Source organism: Cololabis saira, chromosome 21 (assembly GCF_033807715.1).
Source record: "Cololabis saira isolate AMF1-May2022 chromosome 21, fColSai1.1, whole genome shotgun sequence".
NCBI lineage: Eukaryota > Metazoa > Chordata > Actinopteri > Beloniformes > Belonidae > Cololabis > Cololabis saira.
The window spans coordinates 31,778,682-31,803,185 of NC_084607.1; the positions used below are offsets into that span (position 1 = coordinate 31,778,682).

General features: G+C 41.6%; 1 protein-coding gene across 13 annotated transcripts in view; it reads left to right on the top strand.

Annotated features, from left to right (window-relative positions):
- The window catches only part of nfixb (nuclear factor I/Xb), a 145,109-nt gene extending 130,073 nt beyond the window's left edge, over positions 1-15,036 (top strand). For 10 of the 13 annotated variants that reach the window (XM_061712102.1, XM_061712108.1, XM_061712098.1 and 7 more), the window contains 4 exons: positions 380-555; positions 2,406-2,553; positions 5,068-5,159; positions 8,480-15,036. In XM_061712102.1, the coding sequence (XP_061568086.1) occupies positions 380-555; positions 2,406-2,553; positions 5,068-5,159; positions 8,480-8,494 (431 nt within the window). In that variant the 3' untranslated portion in view covers positions 8,495-15,036. The remainder of the gene's footprint in view (positions 1-379; positions 556-2,405; positions 2,554-5,067; positions 5,160-8,479) is intronic. The other 3 variants (XM_061712107.1, XM_061712109.1, XM_061712110.1) reach the window with 1 other exon arrangement.
- Positions 15,037-24,504: the final 9,468 nt, after the last annotated feature.

Here is a 24,504-nt window from a genome sequence, read left to right on the forward strand (position 1 = left end):
ATTAATGATTGCTCATTTAAGGCGGTACTTAAACATTTTTAAGTATATTTGAAGTTGAATGTCTTAACTTGAATGATTGTATCTATTGAGATTTTTTTAAGTTGAAGGTTTTTTGTGCAGTCTCAGTAATGTCTGTGAATGTGTTTATATACAGATCATGTGCGTCTAAACTCCTCCCTGTGAGGGATTTAGAGGAAGATTGAACTACAGATGTGATGTCCATAAAACCGATTACCTTGAAATGAGAGTTTGATGGGGGGAAAATCCTTAATTGTTTCTAGCTGTGATGTTCCTTCTTCATTCATTAACTGCCTAATTCATCTCGCAGTTTCCACCTTCCTCTGCCTGTGTTTCATCCAATACAAATATGTGTTTGCAGGGAGCCCCCGTGCCTCAGCCTCGGCTCTGCACTTCCCGTCCCCCTCCATTATCCAGCAGTCTAGCCCCTACTTCACCCACCCAACCATCCGCTACCATCACCACCCTGGACAGGATCCCTTGAAGGAATTTGTGCAGTTTGTCTGTGCTGACGGGTCGGGGCAGGCCGCTGGACAGGTAAGGCCACGAGGAAGGAAATGAGTTGCTTTGAACACAGAGAAGCATGCAGACGTGTCCCACCTTGCAACCACTTTACATGTGTCTTGAAGAATAATATATCAAGCTATGATGAATTAATTATCCCCAAAAATTAGAAAATGCAGAATATTAGTGGGAAAATATGAGCATAGAAAAAAAGGGTAAAACAATCAGCATTTTTACAAACAACTGCATACTTAAGTGTGAAATTTAACCACTATTGTAGCAATTACATTAAAAAAAACACAGTTCACAGAAAAAAAACTACATGACCTCTAACTTTAAAAAAAATATATTTTCTTCTCAAGCATACAAATGAATGGTTTCTAGTATGCTAGTCTAGTATGCATGTATGTATATATACAGGACTGTCTCAGAAAATTAGAATATTGTGATTTTCTGTAATGCAATTACAAAAACAAAAATGTCATACATTCTGGATTCATTACAAATCAACTGAAATATTGCAAGCCTTTTATTATTTTAATATTGCTGATCATGGCTTACAGTTTAGGAAAACTCAAATATCCTATCTCAAAAAATTAGAATATTCTGGGAATCTTAATCTTAAACTGTAAGCCATAATCAGCAATATTAAAATAATAAAAGGCTTGCAATATTTCAGTTGATTTGTAATGAATCCAGAATGTATGACATTTTTGTTTTTTTAATTGCATTACAGAAAATAAAGAACTTTATCACAATATTCTAATTTTCTGAGACAGTCCTGTATGTATGTATGTATATATATATATATATATATATATATATATATATATATATATAGAGAGAGAGAGAGAGAGAGAGAGAGAGAGAGAGAGAGAGAGAGAGAGAGAGAGAGAGAGAGAGAGAGAGAGAGAGAGAGAGAGAGAGAGAGAGAGAGAGATGCACAACCTGCAAGCTGCAAAAAATTGCTAAGAGTTGAGTTCCATTTAAGGTATTTAAAATCTAACATCACGTAGTGGTCAAATTTCCCATTTCACTATTGTCTTAATTTACTCTGTTTGCCACCCATTTTAGAAGCATATGTAGGCAGATACTGCAGTGATTAAGCGTTACACAGCTGTGATTGTGTTAAGTTCCTGCGGTACGCGGCGTCCAGCTACATCAGTCAGACTAACGCCTCGCAGGGACAAGCACCTCACATAGTCAGCTGCTCCAGATATCTTTGTACTGTCTTTGTCGATGTCATTTTGCTGTGTCGTTTCAGACCCCAGCGTTCCCCACACCCTCTCTTTTTGTTTTGATTTTTGCTCCACCCAACCCCTTAGCAGTAACACCCATCAGCATAAGAGTGATCCAGTCTCAGCACACCTCAGTCCAGCACATCCGCTGTGTTGTGTCATCGTGTTTCTGTTCTCATCTCTAGCTGTTCCAGTTTTAGTTGGAGTTTGGCTGTTTGGTGCTGGTATCGTTGGTGGTGTTGTGATTGTGTAGATGAGTCTTCTCCCATTGGTTTTGATTTCTTGCCATCTGCTGGATGAACCCAGTCCAATGATTCGCTCACTACCCCCCCTCCACACTCCCTTCACCCGGCACAGACCACCCCTGTGGAGCCTCCGGCTCCTGCTCCGGGTCCCACTCCCCAATCAATCCTTGTGGTGATTATTTCTTACACCTCCATGACAGATACCTCCCACATACATCATTTCTTCAGTTGTTGTTTCCCATCCCCACCACTATTTCCTTCCGCCATTTGCTCCCCGCCTTCTCCCTCTGTCATGGATATTTATTTTGGACCCAGCCTTGTTCGAGCTGCGTCCTGTTTCCATTCCGTGTCTGCGGATTGTCACATGTCGCCCTCCTGACCCTATTTGTGTTGTCTGCAGCCAAACGGGAGTGGCCAGAGCAAAATGCCAGGCTCCTTCTTGCTGCCTCCACCTCCCCCAGTGGCCCGCCCAGTGCCCCTCCCCATGCCCGACTCTAAACCCAACAGCACGCCCCCTGACGGCGGACTCTCCTCGCCCGCATCTCCGTGTAAGTGACCCCACAGAGACCATTTTCAAAACAAAACCAACATTAAAACAAAAAAAAACAAAAAAAAAAAAACTACAGAAAAACCTCACCCCTTTCCAGTGAAAAAAGACCCTTGTCATTATCCTCCTCCGACTTTGTGCAATCATTCTGTCTCCAGCATCACATTTCCCTTTTCCCCCACCCGAAAAGGCTGCAGAAAAGCCCCGCATGTGGACTCATGAGCACGTTAAAGTAGAGCGGGGGGCCCCCGAAGGTCCGCTGGTCCGTCATTCTGGACCTCTGCGGGTCGCAACATGGTTCCTCATTCGGCCCCGAGAGTTGAAGTGGCGAGCTGCCGTGTGGTGCCGTGGAAACGGCCCCCACTACTTCTGGTCCTTCTACAGCCGTGCCTTCCTCCCCCCACCGGACTCATCAGCCTAACCTTGGGAGGCTTTGAATATTCATTGACGCTGACTTGGGAGCGCCACAAATTTAGGGCAGTTAAATGATATGGACTCCAAAGCAGAAACTGGGCCATTGGTGGAATTTAGATTTTTCTTCTAAACTTTTTTTTCATTTCTTTATTTTTTGGCTGATTTGAACCGTTTAGTTGGATATTTTTGATGGGTGAGTGTAAGAGAGGAAGAATAGAATAGGGGTGTGCATTTATGGTAATAAGCCAATGATGTCAGAGATACATTTGAGGGGCACTGGATGGAGCACTTCTTTATTTTTTGTTTGTTTTTAGCGTTCCTTCAGAGTTAGTGTTTTCATTTTGTTCCCCAGTCAGCGTCTGAAAGTCTTTATGTCTTCTGTATGTTATTCCAATTCTTAGAAAAACACGTGGATGTATACTGTATCTTCCTCCTTTCTCTCATTCCTGTCCTTCCTACTTTTTCTGTAATCAAACAGACCCACATACGCTCAAATGTGCTTAAAGTTTCCCCCGGTTCCCTCGTCGACATTCAAATTCTGGAGTCCGTGGGGTAGCTACCTCAAACTGCCCTAAATTTGTCAGAGATGTTGACGCGTCCCTGACTGATCCTGAGTGTGGCGGTTCTGATGTGCTCCATCAGTTTCCAGCAGAGTTCATCCTAGATTATGGAGAAGAAGAGAGTTCAGCGATGTTCCCTGTGTGTTGTCGTCGTATGAATGGAAATATCTGCTTTCCTCATTCAGAACTCCAGATAATAACAATAATAATCCCCAAACTCAGAGAGGAATATTGGTTCAACTCCTACGTGTGCATGAAGGATAACACAGTAACAGCCAGCGTAGCCTTGCACCAAGTACAGAGTAAAGTAGCTGAGCAGCGAGTACTTATTACATCAACATTAACATAGTATTGTATTTACTGTTAAATGACTTTCAAATCTGGGACTGACGCGGCCACATACTTGTTCTCCGTGCATTTTCAGTACTATTTTATGCTTAAATGGACAGTCTGTTATATACAATTTTATGTACATGGATTTCTTTAATTGTAAAGCTGTAAGAACCCACAGTTGGATTGTTTATGTGTTGTTTTCACCACCTTGTGGGTTAGTTTGTGTAAGTATTTGTGTCGTCTTTTTAAATCCACGCAGAGGACTTTGCTCTTGTAATACCAGATGAGCATGTGCACTTTCTTTTTTCAATTTAAATACAAATAAAACAGGATTAAATATAAAAAGGAGTCAAGGCTGTCAACCAGAGGGATGCCTTGCTTTTCTTTTCTTTAGCCTTTGATCTAGATCTATTTATACCCGTAAACCTGTGCCAAGCATCCACAATCCCGTGGTCCTGCGTGCAGGGCTGACGATGCTCATGCATCCCAGTTGTTGCACATATTAGCATGACTAGCAGAGCAAAGTGAATTGAAATGTTTTAGAAGTGTGAGTCCATCGGCTTATACAATCTTAACAAGAATATTTGTCTTATTTCTAGTTAAAATGTCTCATTTTTAGTCAAAAAAATCTCATTACACTTAAAACAAGACTCATCACTGAAAAAAAACAACAATTTTCACCTGTTTCAAGTAGATTTTCACTTAAAATAAGTAGAAAAATCTGCCAGTGGAACAAGATTTTTTTGCTTGTAATAAGATGATAAATCTTGTCCCACTGGCAGATTTTTCTACCTATTTCAAGTGAAAATGTACTTGAAACAGGTGAAAATTGTCAAATAACAAGTTATTTTTCTGGTAATGACTCTTGTTTTAAGTGTAATGAGATTTTTTGACTAAAAATGAGACATTTTAACTAGAAATAAGACATATTCCTGGTAAGATTTTGAGTTTTTGCAGTGTAGGGGATAGGACCAGGCTGGTTTTGGGCCTTTTCTTTTACGCTTGTCTAAGATAACAGGATGCATGAGTGTCCTATTTGCTGTGCAGACATGAGAGTAGTGTCAGGCCTCTTATACGACTGTCATCAAGTAGTGTGTGCCAGCTTTGTGCTGCCACGTCCAGCCTTGCCTGGAAGACTCCTGGAGAAGTTGCAGCGATTGTTGCCTGAACGCTCACTGACGCTGCGTGTCGTTGTTCTGTTTCCGTAGCATACTCCACGCCAGGCGCCACAGCTTCCAACAGGTTTGTCGGCATCGGATCACGGGACAACAACTTTCTGAACATCCCGCAGCAGACGCAGGTAAGGATGGAGGCCGGACAGATATATAGCTGGAAGCTGGGCTTGCGTGGCTTACTAACGGTGTGGGTGGAGGAGCTTCTTGTCCTGTCGCTGCTGGTTTTTCTCCACTCACCCTCCGACCCACAATGCACCATCAGTGTGTGCATTTATACATCTGTATTTTACTGTACGTCTGTGGTTTACCATATGCGCTCAACTGTTTATTTGGCGCGTATGGAACCCGCCCTGAAGGCAGGAGGCCTTCTCCCCCCCTCCCTTTCTACCTTTCCTCTCCTTGCTCCATGCAATCCCCTGCTTTTCTACTTCATCATCTATTTAACTCAGCATAACTTTACTTGCTTTTTCTCCGTTGTATTGGGTTTCTTCTATTTACTTTCCCTCTCTTTTCCCTTCCTCGTTCCTCCCCTTCGCCACTCTGTGACTCGTTCACGGGTCTCCTCCATTACCACTAGCACTTTTCTCATTAGTGTCCAACCACACCCGCCTGGATCCAGCTCAGCACCATTCCTGCACACATGGAAACCATCTGAAACGTCTCTGAAGATCCCCTCCCTCATTTCTCTTCCTACCATTCGCTTGCTTTGTCTCCCTTTCTGAATGTGCGCCTTTATTTGTTTCACGCCAACCCTTCGCTAACGTTTACGTTGTTATCATTTCAGTCCTATCTCCCTCTGCTCGTTAGTTTTTCCTGCTATATTAACAGAGATAAAGTGCATGTTTGGAAGTACACTGCAAAGATACTCAACAACTATTGCAGCAACCTGCAATAGTGATATTCTGCAAAAACAGTTGGTTTTACTTCGAGGCAAAACCAAAACACACATTTATCTCTACAGTGACAAAAAGAAAAAAAAAGCACTTCGTGCAATGACGTAGTCGGGAGCTTGTCAGGAAGGTCTTGGTGGTAACTGGAGGTCAGGCCGGGAGGCTCCGTCTGGCAGCAGCGGGCTTGTTTCGCCCTCTAGTGGCAAACGCAACGCGCCACAGCCACGACAGGGAGGAAACACGATACCAACCGTTGCAGGCAAAGAGGGGAAATGCATGGAAACGGAGTTTTGGCCCATATAGAAGTCGTGTCCAGGACTGTCTCGTTACCCCCAGCAACCAGACATGATGTCATAGCCAGTTGATCTTGAATTTGAGACAGGGCCGCTCGAGAGGGGGCCAGGAAAGAAAAGAGGGTGGTCACTGTCTGCTGCCAAGGATTTAGTGGGAGTGTACACGGGGAGATAGATGGATTGTGTGTGTTTGTAGGAGCATACACAGAAAAAGGAGACAGAGTAACTAAGAAGGCAGAAGTTACAATGCCCAAGGCCTGCTGGGACGGTGCCCAGGGGAGTGGGTTAGCTGAGAAGGGCAGGAAGCAGGCGGAGGGGGGAGGGGTGGTATTCATGTGACCTGTTAGAACCAAACCAAACAAAAGGCTGCTTCCCTGGAGGCACAGAGTAGTTTCCAAGGCTCGACTTGTACAATGTTGGCGCGCCAGCCCGCGGGGCCAGATCCTGCAGGCCAAAGAGGGCAGCCAACAGCAGCGGCGATGGCCCAGTTCTGCTCCCCGCCCATGCTGAGTAGGAGGCACCTGACACGGAGATAGCGTCAGTAACAGGGAGCGCCAGACTGTTATCCCCCCGCTGCTGCAGGATCATCATGAGCCATTTACTGTTTGGGCCAAATTCAAGGCTGAGTTTAAGTTCTGTCACTCACAAGCTTCTATAAAGGCCAAAACCAAGAGATGTTTTGACGGTTTTACACCCGTTCTTTTTTAATTATCCTGCTCCTCCAGCCCCACAGGTGGCAATCGCTCCATCAGACAAGCATTTCAGACCCTATCAGAATACCTCCTTATTTATTTAATAGATCAGTTTCTGGCAAGAAATAACACAAGCGCAGGAATGGTATTCACCGTGCACAACTGAACCCAGCTGAGCAAAATGTCAGAAGATATTCAGTGATTCTGAGGGAGATAACTTCGCTGATTCTCTAGAGTTCACTGGTGTGTTATTCACAGGGAAACTTCTCATTTATTATTAAAGTATTTAGCTTAAGAAGTGTTGCCCCGTAGCGCCGTCTCACAGCTTTCTGCGTAGAAGGCTTTTTACGTCAGTTTAAAATCAGCTCTGATTTTGATTTTTTCCTTTAATTAGTTTGATACTAATACTGTCGTCCAGAGAGGAATCTTATCTAGGAAGTGGTATGAACGGAAAAAACCACAGTGAACTTCTCTTTGTACATTCATTTGCACAGGATGGTAATTCTGGCTTGTTATCAAAGATGAGAAGCTCTAGGACTCAGAAATAACTCATGTCCATCTAAACCAGGGGTGTCAAACTCATTTTGCTTGGCGGGCCGGATTTGACCAATTTTTTTTCTCGCGGGCCGCAGGTTCAAAATAACAAAAACAGTGCGAAATTTTTTTTTCTAATTCTTTTTTTTTTTACTATTGCTTTCTAATTCAATATCAGTTTAGTTAATTTTAAAGGAAATATGCACTTTGTTTACACTCTAATTATGTAAAATGTATTTCTTCAGGATCTTTTCTTGAAATTTCTCATTTTTTTTCAAATGATGTAAGATACTTTTAATATCATTTTACAAAGATAAACAGAAACAAGTATGTTTTTTTATATTTCGCTTTTTTCAAATGTTCTTATTACATCCGAGAGTGTTTCTTTGTGATTTAGAGATTTTTCCAGTACAATTGGCGCGGATATTTACGCCAGTGTGCCGAAAAGTCAGCACTTCTCTTTTAACTGTTTTACTTTGTCGCTATCCTCGTATTCAAAACTGAAATTCTCCGAATAAATATCTTCTATCATCTTTTTTAGCAGTGATATTTTTCCTGCGAAAATATATAATAGTAGTCAGTTAATAAAAATAAACGACCATCTACAAAGAAATAAAATCAGCAAATGCATTCTAGAAAACAAAGAAAATTTCGAAAACTGCTCTCTTTGTGGAATAACGATGGATTTGTAGAAGAAATATATTATCAGATATGCTGCGATTCATGGCAATTATTTATGCCTTCCTTTTTAGTAAATTAACATTTCAGTTTTTTGCGTTGGAAACTTCTCGCGGGCCGCATGAAAATCTCTCTCGGGCCGCATGCGTCCCACGGGCCGCACATTTGACACCCCTGATCTAAACCAAGCTACAAGAATCATTGAATTTAAAACCACAGAGAGAAAAACCTGGCTTGTAATCACTTGAGAAAGTGTTGTTATGGTTTAATCCACATTAAGCCACGTATTTAAATGTATTTCAATAGTTTTGAAACTAACGTAATCACACCCCCCTCTTCACTTCTTCTTCTTTTTCAGTCTTGGTTCCTCTGACAAGATCTGTGCGCAAACCAGCAAGTAGAATTCTTTCTTTACAACCCGAAATGAAAAAAAAAGCAAAAAAAAAAAAAAAAAGCAGAGAAACAACCTGCAGGATTCTAATTGTCCTCCAAACAACTCACCGACCGGCCCTGACAGTACACCTCACCTGATGCAAAATGTAACCAAGCAACGCGGGAAATGACAGCACCATGACGCTTTCAGTGGAGCTCCAGACTTATCCACAGAGAGGAGGACCCAATCTGAGCAAAGATGGACGGATGGATGGATGGAAAAATGAATGGATGGACAAGAGGATGCTAGGATGAGGAATGGGGGTGAAAGGAACAGCAGCGAGCATGCCTCCTCACACCGCCGATCCGGCGCAGCGCGGCGCAGCAGCGAAGAGAAACACAAGGATGCTAAAGCAGTCGGACTCTCTTTCTTTGTAAGGATGTATTGTGCAAGAAATGGCGAAGAAAATCAGCTGTCCAGCAAATACAGGTTCAACCACGAAAAGCATAGCCCACAATGAATCGACCAATCAATCAATTTCAGGTGTAAAACGCAGTCGAATGTCTGCCATCAGTCAAAAACAGCAACAAAAATTGGGAAATGACCATCAATTTTTCAAAGCCTATTAGTATTGAGTGAGAGACCATGCCAAAATATATCAAACAAAGTTTGCACTACACGCTGAATCAGTTAACACTAATCTTAAGAATGTGCACTATTTATCGTCAAGGCATGGATTACTGCTCTTTCCTATTAAATCCTCCACACAGGAAACAAACCAAGGTGCAAGACGCCTTCGGGTGTTCTCCAGCCCCGTTGTTCATTTTAGCCCATCACTGACTTCCACTCGTTCTCACGTTCCCCCCTCGCTCATACTGGTAACACAGTCTGTGCCATGATGACATCAGTGTGCGCAAAAAAAAAAGGCGCACACAGACATCTGCAGTCTCACTATTTACATTGTAGTATTTATAGGTGGTGATGTTGCATTACTATGTTTTTGTTTCACACACGGTAAGCCCAGTGAACTCCCTCTGCCTCGGTTAGCTATCCCAACATCGTGCACACGATCGCAGCGTCGCTGTAAGATAACTGACACTTTCACCCCCATAGGCAGCAACTATTGGTTTCCCCCATTTTGCCCTCTCATCCCCATAGATGAACTATGGAAGATTTTACCTTGTGTGTTCTCTCATTTGAATTTACTCTTTTTGGATTTGTACTATTTTATAATTATTTGTATTGAATGACAGCACCTTAACGAGAAACACAGTAAGGAGCAGCATGTGTAGACAGAATGGTTGGCTAATCTGGATAAAGTAGTGCTTGCAAAAATGTAGAAATGTGCATATTTGCTTGTTTGAGATGTGGAGATTGATACCACCCATGAAGCTACAGAGAACAGCTGGTTAGTTATTAGCTAGGTAAACATGTGTATTATATTTTGTATGTGAATGCCACACAAAAAAACAACAGCAACAAAAAAACTAAGTTGTAAAAAACCATTTTAGGGGACTGGAAGCTAGCAGCTGGTCACTTTTTTGGAGTTTTTGTGGGCGTTTATACGTTAAAACATCTTTGTATTATCATAGAACAAAAGGCTGGATTTGTGACTTGTTTTGATAAAAAAATTAGTGTGAGGTAACAAACATTATTAGAATGGAAAGATTTGACAACTTTGGGTAAAGAAAATATAGCTTTTACATTACAGATGTGCCCACGCAGAACATGCACATGCACATGTGCGTGCGTGTCGCCACCCTGGATGAGGTTGTAGTTCAACAAAAAGATAATTACGGTCATCTCTTGGACCGTCTTGTGAGTTTTAGTCATCATCATCTGTGTTTGGTTAAAAGCTGTACACAAGAGGTGGAAGTGGTTACCACCAAATAACCCCGCTGGTTTGTCAACTACCATTTTTGAGCCTTGGGCCCTTTTTTTTCCCAGCCACAAGTGACATAATGAGGCCAGATGGTTCAGCTGGAGGGTAACTTAAACCCTGATCTGGGAAGAAAAAAAAGGAAAAACTAATTTCTATTTCAAATTGACCAAAAGCACAACTCATAAAAATGAGTTGCCCTAATCACATCTTAATGACTGTGGGAGAAAAAAATGGCTCAACTTCTATACTATGAGAGAAAAGTCTGCTTTTTGATTGGCCGGAGAGGGTTTGGAGGTAGCACCGTCCACACTGGCTCCACATTTCCAACCCGGTGATGACACCCACAGCTTAGAAACAGTTTAGCGTTGGCGCCACGGCTGCATCTTCAGTTTGATTCACATTATGGGAGAGTGGCCTTTGACGGCACCGTGCTATCATCCGACTCCCTGCTCCCAGCGTTGCAGTGATCTAACTGACCGCCGGCTACGACTTCACGTCAGCTCAGACACGTGTTTGTTTGCTGAGATTCTTTTACAAACAATCAGCCGAAAGAACAAGCCTAATTTTCCTAAATTTAACTACGCATTGTCATTGGTTAACGTGTTCGCGGTGTGAGGAAAAAGACAATCACAGGAAGCTTGTTTTTCTAGTGACAGACATGTTAAACCACATAACAACAGTAACCATATTAATCAGCATCTACTTTTAGATCCAGGTCTAGCGGAAAGGCTTATTGGTTATGGTGATATATGAACGATGGAAAAACAAGGGGGGGGGGAGGTTGCTGAAGATGGGACCCAGAGTAAAAACAGACAAAAAAAAGACAAAGTAGCTCTTCTTTCCGTCTCCCATAAGTTTACCCAGTTGTTTACACTCCCAGACGGGCCGCCGCTCCAAGAGCTGACGCGGCCACACTGAGGAGCAAAATTAATATGTGACATATCCGGCTGTTTTTGGAAAGGGGACGGGGGTTAGGGCCTCCAAGGCCGACAGTCACAGCATCACATGTATGCCCATTTTTTTTATTGGTGCACAAGATACAGTAAAAAGGCATTGCTTGTCACTGTAATCCCCCGACACGTACACGCACCAGCACTCCCCCGAGCTATTGTGAATAGAAAAGCCCTTGTAGATAAAACAACTGCACTAATACAATCATGCCAGCCAACCTTATGAGTCTTTTTTTCTCTCTCTATAAAGCATTACAGTAGATCGGCCCACCTTATTAGTATTTCAAACGACTGGACATGCTAATGGGATGAAAACACAATTTTCGAGCACAGATTGTGACTTCTTAAAACAGACATGTGAAGACCACTCAGTATTAATGCAAATACAGCCCATGTACATGATAAAGTCTTAAAAAAATCAATAAGCAAAAAGGAAAAAAAAAAAAAAGACAATCTGAGGAGGCCTTTTCAACGCTTTCAATGATTTTATCTAGAGATAGTCCACACACATTCAGCGTGATTCAGCCTATTCTCTCCTATTACTGACTCCAATCATCCATCCGAGCTTATAAAAATAACTGGACTGCCTGGCCGTTGTTCTTCGCTGCAGGGAAACTCGCCGTAGCCAAGCGAGTGGAAACCATCTGATCAGTTTCATAGAGAGAAGTAGATCTGCTGACCGACACGTCAATAATGGCTAAGGTGATTTATTTTCTAATCTATGGAAGTGCCTCTGTATTCCCATTATGCAATTTGTCAAACATGAATTCAGGTTCTTTTTCTCATATATAAGCTATAGTGAATGGTAAAAAAAAAGAAAATGTCAGGAGGGGTGGGGAGATGTTGACAGCTCACTAGGAAATCACAAGCATCTTTATATATAATACATATATATATATTCATATATATATATATATTTATATATATATATACATATACTTTTTTTTATTTGCAAGATAAGCTCTGTGGCAGTCTAGTTATTTTTTGCAGCATGGCTTACGTCACACAGTCATCGGATCCATCTCAAAATTGTTGATTTGAGCTCAAGTGAGAGCGTCTGATCTCATACTCGCATTAAAGGACGGCAGTGAAAGTAAATCCATCGCAAACACACACAATAGAGACATAGACAATGAGTAATGATAAATTAGTTGTGGATTTTGAAATAAAAAGGCAGATTAGATTTTGATGTTTTCTTTATTGTTTTAATGGGAAGTATTGTTCTTGAAACTAAATGATGTATGTTGATTGAGCCATGTGCAATGCCTTGGTAGAGGAATTGTTTTTGCTAGAGATTGAGGGTGTCGTGCGATAAGAGGGGAATGCCTCTTCCTTTTTTTTTTCTTTGTTTGTTTGTCTGTTTCCAAGTCCACGTGCTCCGGGACTCTAAATATACGGGCGGCGAGAGAAAAAAAAAAAAAAAAAATGAAAAAAAAAATGTTTGGGGGACATTGTGCTGAATTACCTTTTTTTGTTTTTTTCTTTTATCACTTTTTTAAGAAAAAATATCATTTCTATCGATTTATTTTCAAAAATGTGGGAGGGCTGAAGGAACAATTTTGCAACTCAAAAGATATATATAACCATGAAAACTGGTGCTTTCATGAAGAGTAAAGTACATTCAGTCTCTATTATACATAAATGATAATAAGGAAAACATGCATTAATCTATTTCTCTTATTGTATTTACGGGAGGGGGGAGGGGAGGGGGGTCAACAAAGGTTGTTGTTCAATAAGGTTGTAACAAAAGGCATTTTTCTTCCCCCTAACTTCTAAAATCAAGTAAAATGCACATTTTCATGTTACCATGTTGCGTCTCACACGTGTGATCTTGACGTGGGACAAAGACAAATTCTTCCCCAATTTTGGGAGATGCACAAGTATGGATTCCAGTTTCTACAAGAAAGCAACAAACAAATAAATAATTAAGTGAATAATAAAAATAAAAAAAAAAAATCATCATTTAAAAAAAAAAAAAAAAATACTCACGAACACATTATAGTGTGTGGCGGGATTTTATTTGAAATCGGTTGCAAAAGTTGACTTTTGTCAAGAGCAGCCTCGGTCTGGTCTGAAGGGTTCTGTCAACGCCCATGAACCCCACCCCTACTCGCATACACCCACCCCCAAGCCCTGAAACCCTCACATACACCAGCTGTAAATGATTATAAATATTTGTTTGGTGACGTAGTGTTATAGACCCAGAGCATCTTTAAAAGTTGTCCCTAAAAAGTGCCTTTTGTTCACAGATTCCATCTTGTAATCCTGAGTGCCCATGTCAAAAGAGAAAAACTCCCCTCCTTCATGCCTCTATATCTTTCTCTTCCTGTTCGAGCTTTTTGAAGCAGTATACATAGTACTAAAGGAAATTGGTGTGATTAAGTTCCTCCTTTTATTGTTCAATAATTATGAAAATCTGAAAAAAAGAAAAAAAAAGTCTTGTTTTTCTTCCTCTGTATCATGTCGTCTGTCTATCTTGGACACTGGAGTAGTATGTAGCCACATAACCTTCTCCCTCTTCTCCCCCCTCCCCCCCTTTTTCTCCCTTTCTCTGAATGGTGGGGTTTAAAAAGAAAAAAAAAAAAAAAAAAAAGATTACGCAGACTTTTTTTTCTTCTTTTTCTTTTTCTTTCTTTTTCTTTTTTTCGGTCTGAGCAGAATGCAGTTAGCTCACATGTTATTCTCGTCTGTATGCTTCACATTGTATTACCATACCCATCTTCTCCAGCTTCTCCATTCAACAGCTAATGTAAGTGAACAAGTGACACCACAGGGCTCTGGGCTGGGCTGAGATCAGGGGCCGGTGGGAGGGCCGGCTTCACCCTCCGGAAGCAGGCGGGGCACAAACCAGCCCCGGTTGAGAGATGAAAATCACTAACGGGAACGCACGGCTTCCTAATCATTGTTTTAGTTCAATTCGGAATATACTTTTTGATCATTTTGTGGTTTTTACTGCACAACCATAAGCAGCGGTGAAGTCTCTGCACCTGTTAAGCATCCTCGCAGTGCCGAACTGAGACCAACTATTTAAAAAAAAATATGTCAACGGAAAAACCGACTCTAAGCACCTTAAAGCCAGGGAGCCTAAAAAGGCTTGGATTTTACACGATCAGCACAAATATTGCAGAATATCTTCCCGGTGTGTGATGACCAGGTTTATGCGGTTCTAAAACCTCTGAAATCCTGACTGCTGAGCAACAGAAACGAGGCGAAGCTTTTCTTCACCTTGTTCCCCAGCAGCAGTGTTGTTACTCCAGTCTAGAAATGCTGAGGAACCCGCTCAGAGAGAGCGTCTGTGTGCATACGTGCCCACGTTTGTCGTGAAGGAGGGTGTCTGCAGAACGTGCCCCTGCACTGCTCGAAGAGCCCGACCCCTGTGGCCCGACCGCCCACCGTTTCTTTTTTCTTTTTTTTTTCTTTTTTTTTTAGTTTTGCTTGGTTTGTTTCTTACATATTTGGTAGGACACTGGGCTGTGATTAGTGATTTAGCCCCCAGTGGCCACTCTCACCTCTGGCCTGTCACCCTGCCCACCTCCCTCCCTCCTCCCCCCCTCCCTACAGAAATGTGTCCCATCCTCAGATGCTCCTCCCAGAGCCCATGGTGAAATGCATGTTGTTATTACAGTTTCTTTTCCATAATAATGATTAAAAAACAGTTTGAAAAGAGCAATGCCTTTACTTGATTGAATAAAAGGATGTTCTTGACTGTATCCATTCATTGTTGGCTCTGATTATGATCATTTTTCATTGTTTGCTAAACAGCAGTGGTGGGAAAATTACACCACTATTTATTATTATTATTATTATTATTATTATTATTATTATTATTATTATTATTATTATTATTATTATTATTATTATTATTATTATTATTATTATTATTATTATTATTATTATTATTATGTTTATTGAACAGGGACAAATGTATCAAACATTATTTCATAAAAAATCCAAAACAGATGTCGTACATACAGGTTTCTAGCCAGGGCTAATTTACAACCCCTGTCCCTGGTTAGGCCTTTACTTAGAATTCGAAAGCAGATTTAAAACAGTACAAAACCATTAAAATGTGAAACATGCAAAACAGAATAAAGACAATACAAAGACAAGAAGCAAAAACACAAACCAGATAAGAACAGAAAACTAAAATAATACAGTGGTACAGTATGTTAAAGTCAATGTTCACAAGCTTGTTTCAGTTTCAGCCATTGTTTTACTTGTGTGCTAAAAACCTTGAGCTTTGTCAATATTTAGATTTCAGGTTCAGTGTATTCCATAATTTGGTACCTATTACTGAGAAGGATGACTGTCCAAATGTTGTTCTGCGTTTTGCTATCCTACAATTACTGCTTGTTGCACCCCTAATTCTAATTTTACTCATGGAGAAAAGAAAAAGAAGTTCACATCACAAAAAAACTGAAAACTGTTTCAGTTAGTTGCTGAGTGGAAGAAGTCATCCCACTATAAAATGCTTCCTGTGTGCATCGTTATTAAAACAGTCCTCCTGGTCCGGGTTCACGCCAAAAGGAGTTCATTCCGTTCAACAGAAACAGTATGAAATGTTTCTTGTGTATTTTTTTTACTTAACAGCGTCACCATTTAACATATTGTTGCCCAACACAAAGAATAAACTGCCATCTTTGACCAAGTAGAAAAAAATAATATATACACACATACATAACTACACTCACTGGCCATTTTATTAGGTACACCAATCACATGGCAGCAACTCAGTGCATTTAGGCATGTATACTGTATATGGTCAAGACAATCTGCTGCAGTTCAAACCAGCATCAGAACAGGGAAGAAAGGTCATTTAAGTGACTTTGAACGTGGCCTGGTTGTTGGTGCCAGACAGGCTGGTCTGAGTATTTCAGAAACTGCTGATCTAATGGGATTTTCACGCACAACCATCTCTAGGGTTTATAGAGAATGGTCGGAAAAAGAGAAAATATCCAGTGAGCGGTTCTGTGGGCGCAAATGCCTTGTTGGTGCCAGAGGTCAGAGGTCAGACTGGTTGGAGCTAATAGAGAGGTAACAGTAACTCAAACTCGTTACAACCGAGGTCTGCAGAAGAGCATCTCTGAACGCACAACACGTGGAACCTTGAGGCGGACGGGCTACAGCAGCAGAACCACCCCGGGTCACTCCGGTCAGCTAAGAACAGGAAACTGAGGCTACAATTCACACAGACTCACCAACACTGGACAACAGAAGAAGGAAAACTTTGCCTGGTCTGATGAGTCTCCATTTCTGCTGCAACATTCAGATGGTAGGGTCAGAATTTCGCGTCAACAACATGAAAGCATGGATCCATCCTGCCTTGTCTCAACGGTTCAGGCTGGTGGTGGGAGTGTCATGGTGGGGGGGATATTTTCTTGGGACACTTTGGGCCCATTAGTACCAGTTGACCATCATGTCAACACCACACACTACCTGAGTATTGTTGCTGACCAGGTCCATCCCTTTATGACCACAGTGGACCATCTCCTGATGCTACTTCCAGCAGGATGACGTGTCATAAAGGCCGCGTTGAGACTGCAGGCAAATCTGATTCATATCTGATTCCTTCTCATATCCGATTTTCAGGGCTGACTGTCCACACTGTTTTTAGCAAGTGTCCAAATCGGATCTGGCTCTGTTCAGACTGGGCCTCATCATTGACTGATCTGACGGGTTGCCGTAGCAACGACGTCGGAGCGGAGGCGTCACCCAGCGCGTGTATTGTGTGAAGTCATGTAATTGCGACATCAAAAACAATAACAATATGGAGCCAGCTCACATGCTGTTCCATACCTGTAAAGCTGGGCATACACCGTGCAATATTTTAAATCGTTTGAGACTGCCCCATCTCACTCTAATCCTCCCGTCGGACCTCTGTTACTGGAACTCGAGGCTGGTTTTGGGGCAAAATGTGCGTCCTGTGATCAAAGGTTATGGGAATCCTTTATTTTTTTATAATTTTATTTTTTTATATATATAAAAAAAATATATATATATCTTTACCGTTCCTGATTGGGTCGGCACTGCGCATCATTTTTAGACACAACAATGAACGCATACCGCAAAAGTTGTGTCTCGGCGGAGGGACCCGGCGTCCCAGCAAAATGTGAAACAGAGAAAAGTGTTCAGAACAAAACCACCAGCAAACTAACAAACCAACCAACAAAGCTCAGAGTTAACTAAACGAACCAGCAATGAACAACAAATGAGCCGACGGGCTGCAGGTTCAGGCTCACAGCGCGACTGAAGGCAGATTTATGGTTCCGCGTTACACCAACGCAGAGCCTACGGCGTAGGGTACGCGGCGACCGTACGTGGAAATGCAGTCTTTTTTTCTGCTATTAAAACATTTTGTAATGTGAATTTGCAACACTTAAACTACAAATAATAGTTTTTGACGTGACATCAGAGATTGTACATGCTCTCTGTGAAAGGATGAGTAGCTCCACAACTGGAAATGGGCGGATGGTTTGGAGCGTCTGTGACAGTCATATCCGATCTGAGTGTTTGGAGCTGTTCAGACTGAGAACCAAATGCCCAAATGCGATATGAATGCGATATGAAACTACCTCCCGGAGGTGGTTTCGATCTGGTTTGCAAAAATCGGATCTCATGCGGTTTGGGACTGTTCAGACTTCAAAAGAGTCATCCAGTTTCAATCTGGATGGGCTAAAAATCGGATATTTGCCTGCAGTCTGAACGCGGCCAAAGAATCATCTCAGACTGGTTTCTGGAACATGACGATGAGTTCACTACTCAAATGTTCTCCACAGTCACCAGATCTCAATACAATAGAGCACCTTTGGGCTGTGGTGGAACGAGAGATTCTCATCATTGAGCCAACAAATCTGCAGCAACTGCGTGATGATGTCATGTTAAGATGGACCAAACTCTCTGAGGAATCTTTCCAGATTCGATGCCACAAAGGATTAAGGCAGTTCTGAAGGTAAAAAAGGTAAAAGGGGATCCAACCCGGTACTAGCAAGGTGTACCTAACAAAGTGGCCTGTGAGTGTGTGTATACATATATATGTTATGGTCATGTTATATTTACAAAAGGGATAAACTGTGCTTATGTCTTTTATTAATTTAGAGTGAATAATTAACTCCATCCATCAGGCTGCTATCAGACTACACCCCCTCCTGGGGACTTTGGAATCACACACTTTGGTTTTCACATCATGAACAGTAAACCTGAGTGTGTGGCGGTGTTGTCGTAGGGCTGTAAGACACCGTACCTCTGATGATGTCAGGCTGCGGGGCGTAGCAGCAGCAGGTCCAGTCACAGGGCTCCGGCCAAGCTTCATTCCTGGTATCAACTTTCAGCCGTCGTGTCGGTAGCGACACTTGAAGGGAGGATGATTGGACAGACTTGATCACAACGAATGTGAGTTCATATTAACCAGCCTCACATGTTGGCGTGAGCCAAGTCAGCCAAGCTAAAATGGCTGTGACCGGTGTGAGGTGGCTGGCAAACTTCAAACAGTTGAAGGAAAAAGAGGCTTCAAATGCAAATGTGAAGGTGCAGATAAAAATGTTAGGACAGATTACATTGAAAGTGCAGCCTATAACCACGGAATCTTAAGTTGCTTTTAAAGGATTTTTGGCGAGGAGCATTTCTTTATCACAATGAACTGCCCTCTGAGGAACAAATGCTGCTTCCTTAATGTTAACGGTAACGGTAAGATCTTGTCCCCTTTGGGAACAGCTAGCAGCCTCGTGGTCCAAACATTGACCAGCCGAGGAGACGGCGAGCATCAGATCACCAGTTACCTTCGGATCACAACAAACTCCACTCTGAGTTGGAGTTAAACCTGCGAGGGCCAGTAGCTCCCGTCCATGCAGCTTCATTCTCCCTTTAGATCCCACTTTCTGTGGACCCATAACTACATGCTCCAAGAGATGGCTACCCAGAAAGGACCAGGGGCCTCGTTTATAAAGCTTGCGTGTGCACAAAACAGGGCTTGAAAGATGCGCACGCCACCTTCTACGCAAAGGTTGGGATTTAAAAAAAAAAACTTAACGGGAAAATGTGCGTATCTTTACGCAAACTTTGATCCTAGCGCACAAACATTTTGAAGATATGGGGAACTGGCGACGCGGTGAGGGGGTGAAATGAAGCCAGATTCATGTCATACTTTTAATGTCATCACATATCAGACTTATAATATAATAGCGCTGATCGTGTCCCTCTGTGTGTGAAGCACAGCGTCAGTCAGGACTCTGGTGCTGCTGCTGCAACCGCGGTGCAGGACACGCCGGGAACCTCCTCGTCACCCACCGCGACAACTGGAGAGTGACTGAGGACAGAACAAATGCCGGGCCACTCTTCTCTTGGCCTCCACCTTCAGATCGCACCACTTATTTTTTATTTCTGCTACAGATCTGTCCGTGGCACTCACGGCGTTTAGCGCAGAAACGACGTGCTGCCACTCACTCGCTTTCTTTTTGTTAGTGAGTAGTAATGTGGTTTTCCTGTCCTCCACCTCATCCACAACATCTCCATCTCGGTCTCTGTGAAATTTAGTGGCACGGTGGCTGGACACGTCTCATTCATCCTGACGCACAGCAGAAACAGACTGCAGGTGGCGCTGCACATGCTCAGCAGGCTCATTCATATGCAAATACAGTCATCAAGTACTTTGCATTGACCATTTATGGTAGAAAGTGGGCGTGTAGAGGGCAAGATATGAGGCGAATTCACGTGCGCAACCTTCCAGCTGGACTGTGGATTATAAAGGGAACATTGTGTGCAGATGTGCGTGCACATGGTTTTATAAATCAGGATTTTTTTGTGAGCACGTACACTTTTAGTATGAATCCTACGCACTCTTTTATAAATGAGGCCCCTGGTACCATAACTAGTCCATCAGGTGTCCCCGTATCAGTGAGGGAGTCTGGGTTCAGGTGTAAAAACCTGTTCTACTTAACGATCTACTTCATTTCTGTCTCCTACTTTATTCCCTGCCTATTGGCTCCGTTTCATGTTATGCCTGCAAACTCCTCATTTCAAACCTGTCATTATGTTCATTGGTGGATTCAGCAACTGGAATCACCAACTGGTGACTGGGGATCATGAAAAAAAAAAAAGAAGGTATAACTTGTCTGCAAAGTGGATGCTGCAACACTGAGACTGTGTTGATACTGGAAAGAGGTACGTGGATAGAACCCATGGCCATCAGGTTTATAGGAGCTGCAGGAGTTTGGGGAGTTTGGGACTTAATCGTTTTTGTTTTGTTTTGAAGGGACGAAATTCAGAATTTCTTGGCCAGATGGATGAAATTACTTCTAAAGTCCCAAGTTCTTTAACTTCTCTTCTTACTGTAAATTAGCCGGGCTTTTAAACACTGCCAAAGAAATCCTCCTTCACATTACCACGTTAATAAAAGTAGGCTTATGTTTTTAAAACGAGTCAGAGGACAAGATCAGGAGAAATAACTGTACTTTCATCAGAAAATGTTTCATCTAATAATACATTTTCTCTTACTAGTTCCACGTCATTGATTCATGTTTAAATTGCTCCAAACTCCTTTAAGTTGTCACTCCGACCTTTCCTTAGAAATATCGGCTTGTGTGGAAAGATGCTTGCCCGTTTGTTTGCATCTAGTGTCTTGTCACAAAAAAATGGAGTAAACGAGACACTCTCTCATCCACACAGCACTCTTTGCAGATCAAGATCTCCATGTTCATTTTTCATTTCACACACGTTTTATTCTGACAGAAATGCACCTTTGCGGATGCATGGAGGACAAAGTGGGGCTCGGTGTCTGACCCCAGGAGACCGAGTGCAGTCCTTTGATATGTACACATCCACAGAACAAACTTCTTTACTAAACCAGGTTTATAAAGGCTTTCTGAGTTTGGGAAATCCTTAAATTAAATCAATTTATCAATAAAAAGCTTTGCAACCAAGATATTACATCCAGTGATCGGTGAAAACATGTTGCTCTTACTCAAAAAGATCAAATTACTGGTCTTCACCAAGCAAAAAAATGAAACTTCCGGAGATACTGACACTTCCGGTGGCTGAGGATCTCCATCGCTTAATTTCAACCAGAGAGGATGACGGTAAGTATTTCCATACGTACTATGCCAAATAAACTGCTAACCTTAAAAGACATACCTTATACCTTATTGCCAGTACTCGAGTTGTAAAAAAAAAAATCAGGGGGGATGGTGGATTTGATCATATGGGGACAGATAATTTGTGCTGATTACAAATAATATAATATATTACATATAATAACAGTGACCAAAACACCTGCAGAAATACTGCAGGAATGACATAGCAGCAGTTAAATGCAGCCTTCTGTAAGCTTTAAATATCCACTGGGATTACATCAAATACATCAAAACACAACCATAAAACAGTTTTCTGAACTTATCAATATGACTCTGTCCTTCACAGGATAAGTAAAATGGATCACTGCAAAAACTCAAAATCTTAACAAGAATATTTGTCTTATTTCTAGTTAAAATGTCTCATTTTTGTGAAAAAATCTCATTACACTTAAAACAAGACTCATCACTGGAAAAAACAACAATTTTCACCTGTTTCGAGTGGATTTTCACTTGAAATAAATAGAAAAATCTGTCAGTGGAACAAGATTTTTTTGCTTGTAATAAGAAGATAAATATTGTCCCACTGGCAGATTTTCCTACTTATTTCAAGTGAAAATGTACTTGAAACAGGTGAAAATTGTCAAATAAGTTATTTTTCTGGTGATGACTCTAAATGTTGAAATAGCAGTAAAACCACATTCATTGATGAAATGACATAAGGGATGGAAAGGGGGGATGGCAGTTTTACAGGCGGGGTGATTTGGACCGTTTTTATTTGGGGGGGGGCTGTGCCATCCCCCCTTATCTCGAGTACTGCTTATTGCTGAAACTAATTTGAGGATATATAAAAAAAATAAGATAAAGTTCCTCCTCCATGAAGCTTGGACTCATGTGACACGTCCAGATGTTCCTGATCCAGTCACATGTGGAGAGCCATGGATAAAGGAATGGCTCCCATCATGTGTTGTGCTTACCTGTTTTGTGGGGGTAGTGCTTCATTTTGGTTCAATAAACCCCCACCCCGCGAAAAAAAAAAAAAACACAGCTGAAAAAAATGAATATCCCGAACGACCAGGTTTTTCATCGATAGATATTTTCAGACTTTGACCCCTATGACAACCTTCAGGATACGCTGCAGAACTGTCAATTACAAAAACATCGGAAAAATGTATCTCAATAATTCAACAGCAAATGTTTGCTGTAATCAAAACTACTAAATATTACAATTGACCTTTTGTGTTGGCCAGGCGGTAATGGAGGAAATGGGACCACCTTTGATCAGGTAAATATAATCTTTAGTACATTCACAGGGAGCCCGATTATTAAGATGATGCAAGTAAGAAACGGAGTCAGTTGCCTGAAAGACTGCTGATATTTAATGTAGCACAGCATTGTCTAAGATCATGTTGATGCTGTAGGACAACCTTCATTCAAATTGGCTTCACACATACAGAATCAGAATCTTTCCTCTCTTCTCCTCGACAGGTATTAAGTATTAACAGAGCCACAAAACTGACCTTCGCAGTACAGACAGCAGTTGCTTCACAGACCTCACAAACTTATTCTTTGTATGATTGAGTTAGACAGGCAAAAAAGCAGATCTGATGATTGTTTTGCTTTTTCCCCCCCGAACCCAAATATGTTGAAGTACAATCTTATGTGTTGATGTTTCTGAATGGATTATTTAGGAATAAATTCCCTTTGTGAGGTCATTTTCTTATACAGATATGAATTCTTATTTTCTTACAAGACTCAGGGAGGTCAGTGCTTCCAGTTTCCATTTCCGTGGGGTGCAGTTCAACTCTATTCTGTTTTTTTAATATGGTAATTTCTTGCAGATAACCAACTTGTGTTTCCAAAGACTGGGCGTGGTAATGAGGGTAGGTTTGGTCCAGTTCTGCTCATTCCTCAGCTTTGTGTACATCTGTAGCCGTGACCAACATGCTGCGCTCGGTGTGTGCAACTCAAGTCAAACTGAAGATAAAGACCTCACAACCGCGGGCACCGCTGGAAACTATTCAACGCTTCACTCTGACTGGGGTAAAAGTTTCAGACTGTGTTTCATAAAAAGCTGGAAGTGACAGGACGGCCGGGATCCAAACTTGCACCACTCTCCCAGCCCGAGCTCTCACAGCAAAAAAACATAAAGCCCAGTTTGTTACAAAAGGCTAAAAGCAAGAAAAGTCAGAAAATTCAAAAACAATAATGGGGCTAAGTTTTGCATCAGTTGATCTAAGCTTTATTAGCCTTCAGACAAATTAAGAGTGATTTATAAATGTTATCAACTACAATTTTCTCCAGATCAGGGAGACAACAGGCGGTCAAAAGGAAACTGCATACTCTTTCCCGTATCCCCCACTTGTTTTCTTGGAGCATACGGGAGAAACAGTGCAGGTGTTTATAAAAAGCTTTTCTAGACACTTCCAACATGAGAAATATGTGGTTGCGTGCCATAGAAACGTTTATATGGCCACCAAATCGTACATTTTATTCACTTGTGATTATATTAGGCAACAGAATACCTTCATTTTCCTCCCCAACTCCCATCCATATCCTCATCAGCTGTTGTACTGCTCTGTTTTCTTAACGAACCAACTGCATTTGAATACTCTGCTTGGTCAATTTAGCTCCCTCTAAATTTGGGGTGCACCCTCGTCACAATCAATAACACGATGGTCTCCCTCTGTGTGCCTGAAGCAGAGAAGGCCATGAAGGGAATATCTGACACAAAGTAATTACAGTTTGTTGCTACATTTATCATTTGGTGCCTTCTTTGAAATAAAAATTGCTAAAATATTCCAAAATATTCTGAAAATCACTAAATGTAAAGGGCAACGGAATAACCTGCTTCTAACTGTGTGTTAGTAAGACGTGCTTGCATTAACACACAAGGGGCTGCTGTGATGTCATGCGATGGAGAAAGGCGTTGAGGGCTGAAAATAATTCCTGCATGGGAAAAAAAAAATCCATCATCATCATGAATAATCCAAAATAAAATTGTTTAAGTGGTTCTCCAAATATTGTTGTGCCGACTGCTCAAGTATTAACACTTTGTGGGAACTGGTGTACTAGTGAAGTTAAAGATACGGGATCATAAGCCTGTACAGTAGGTTT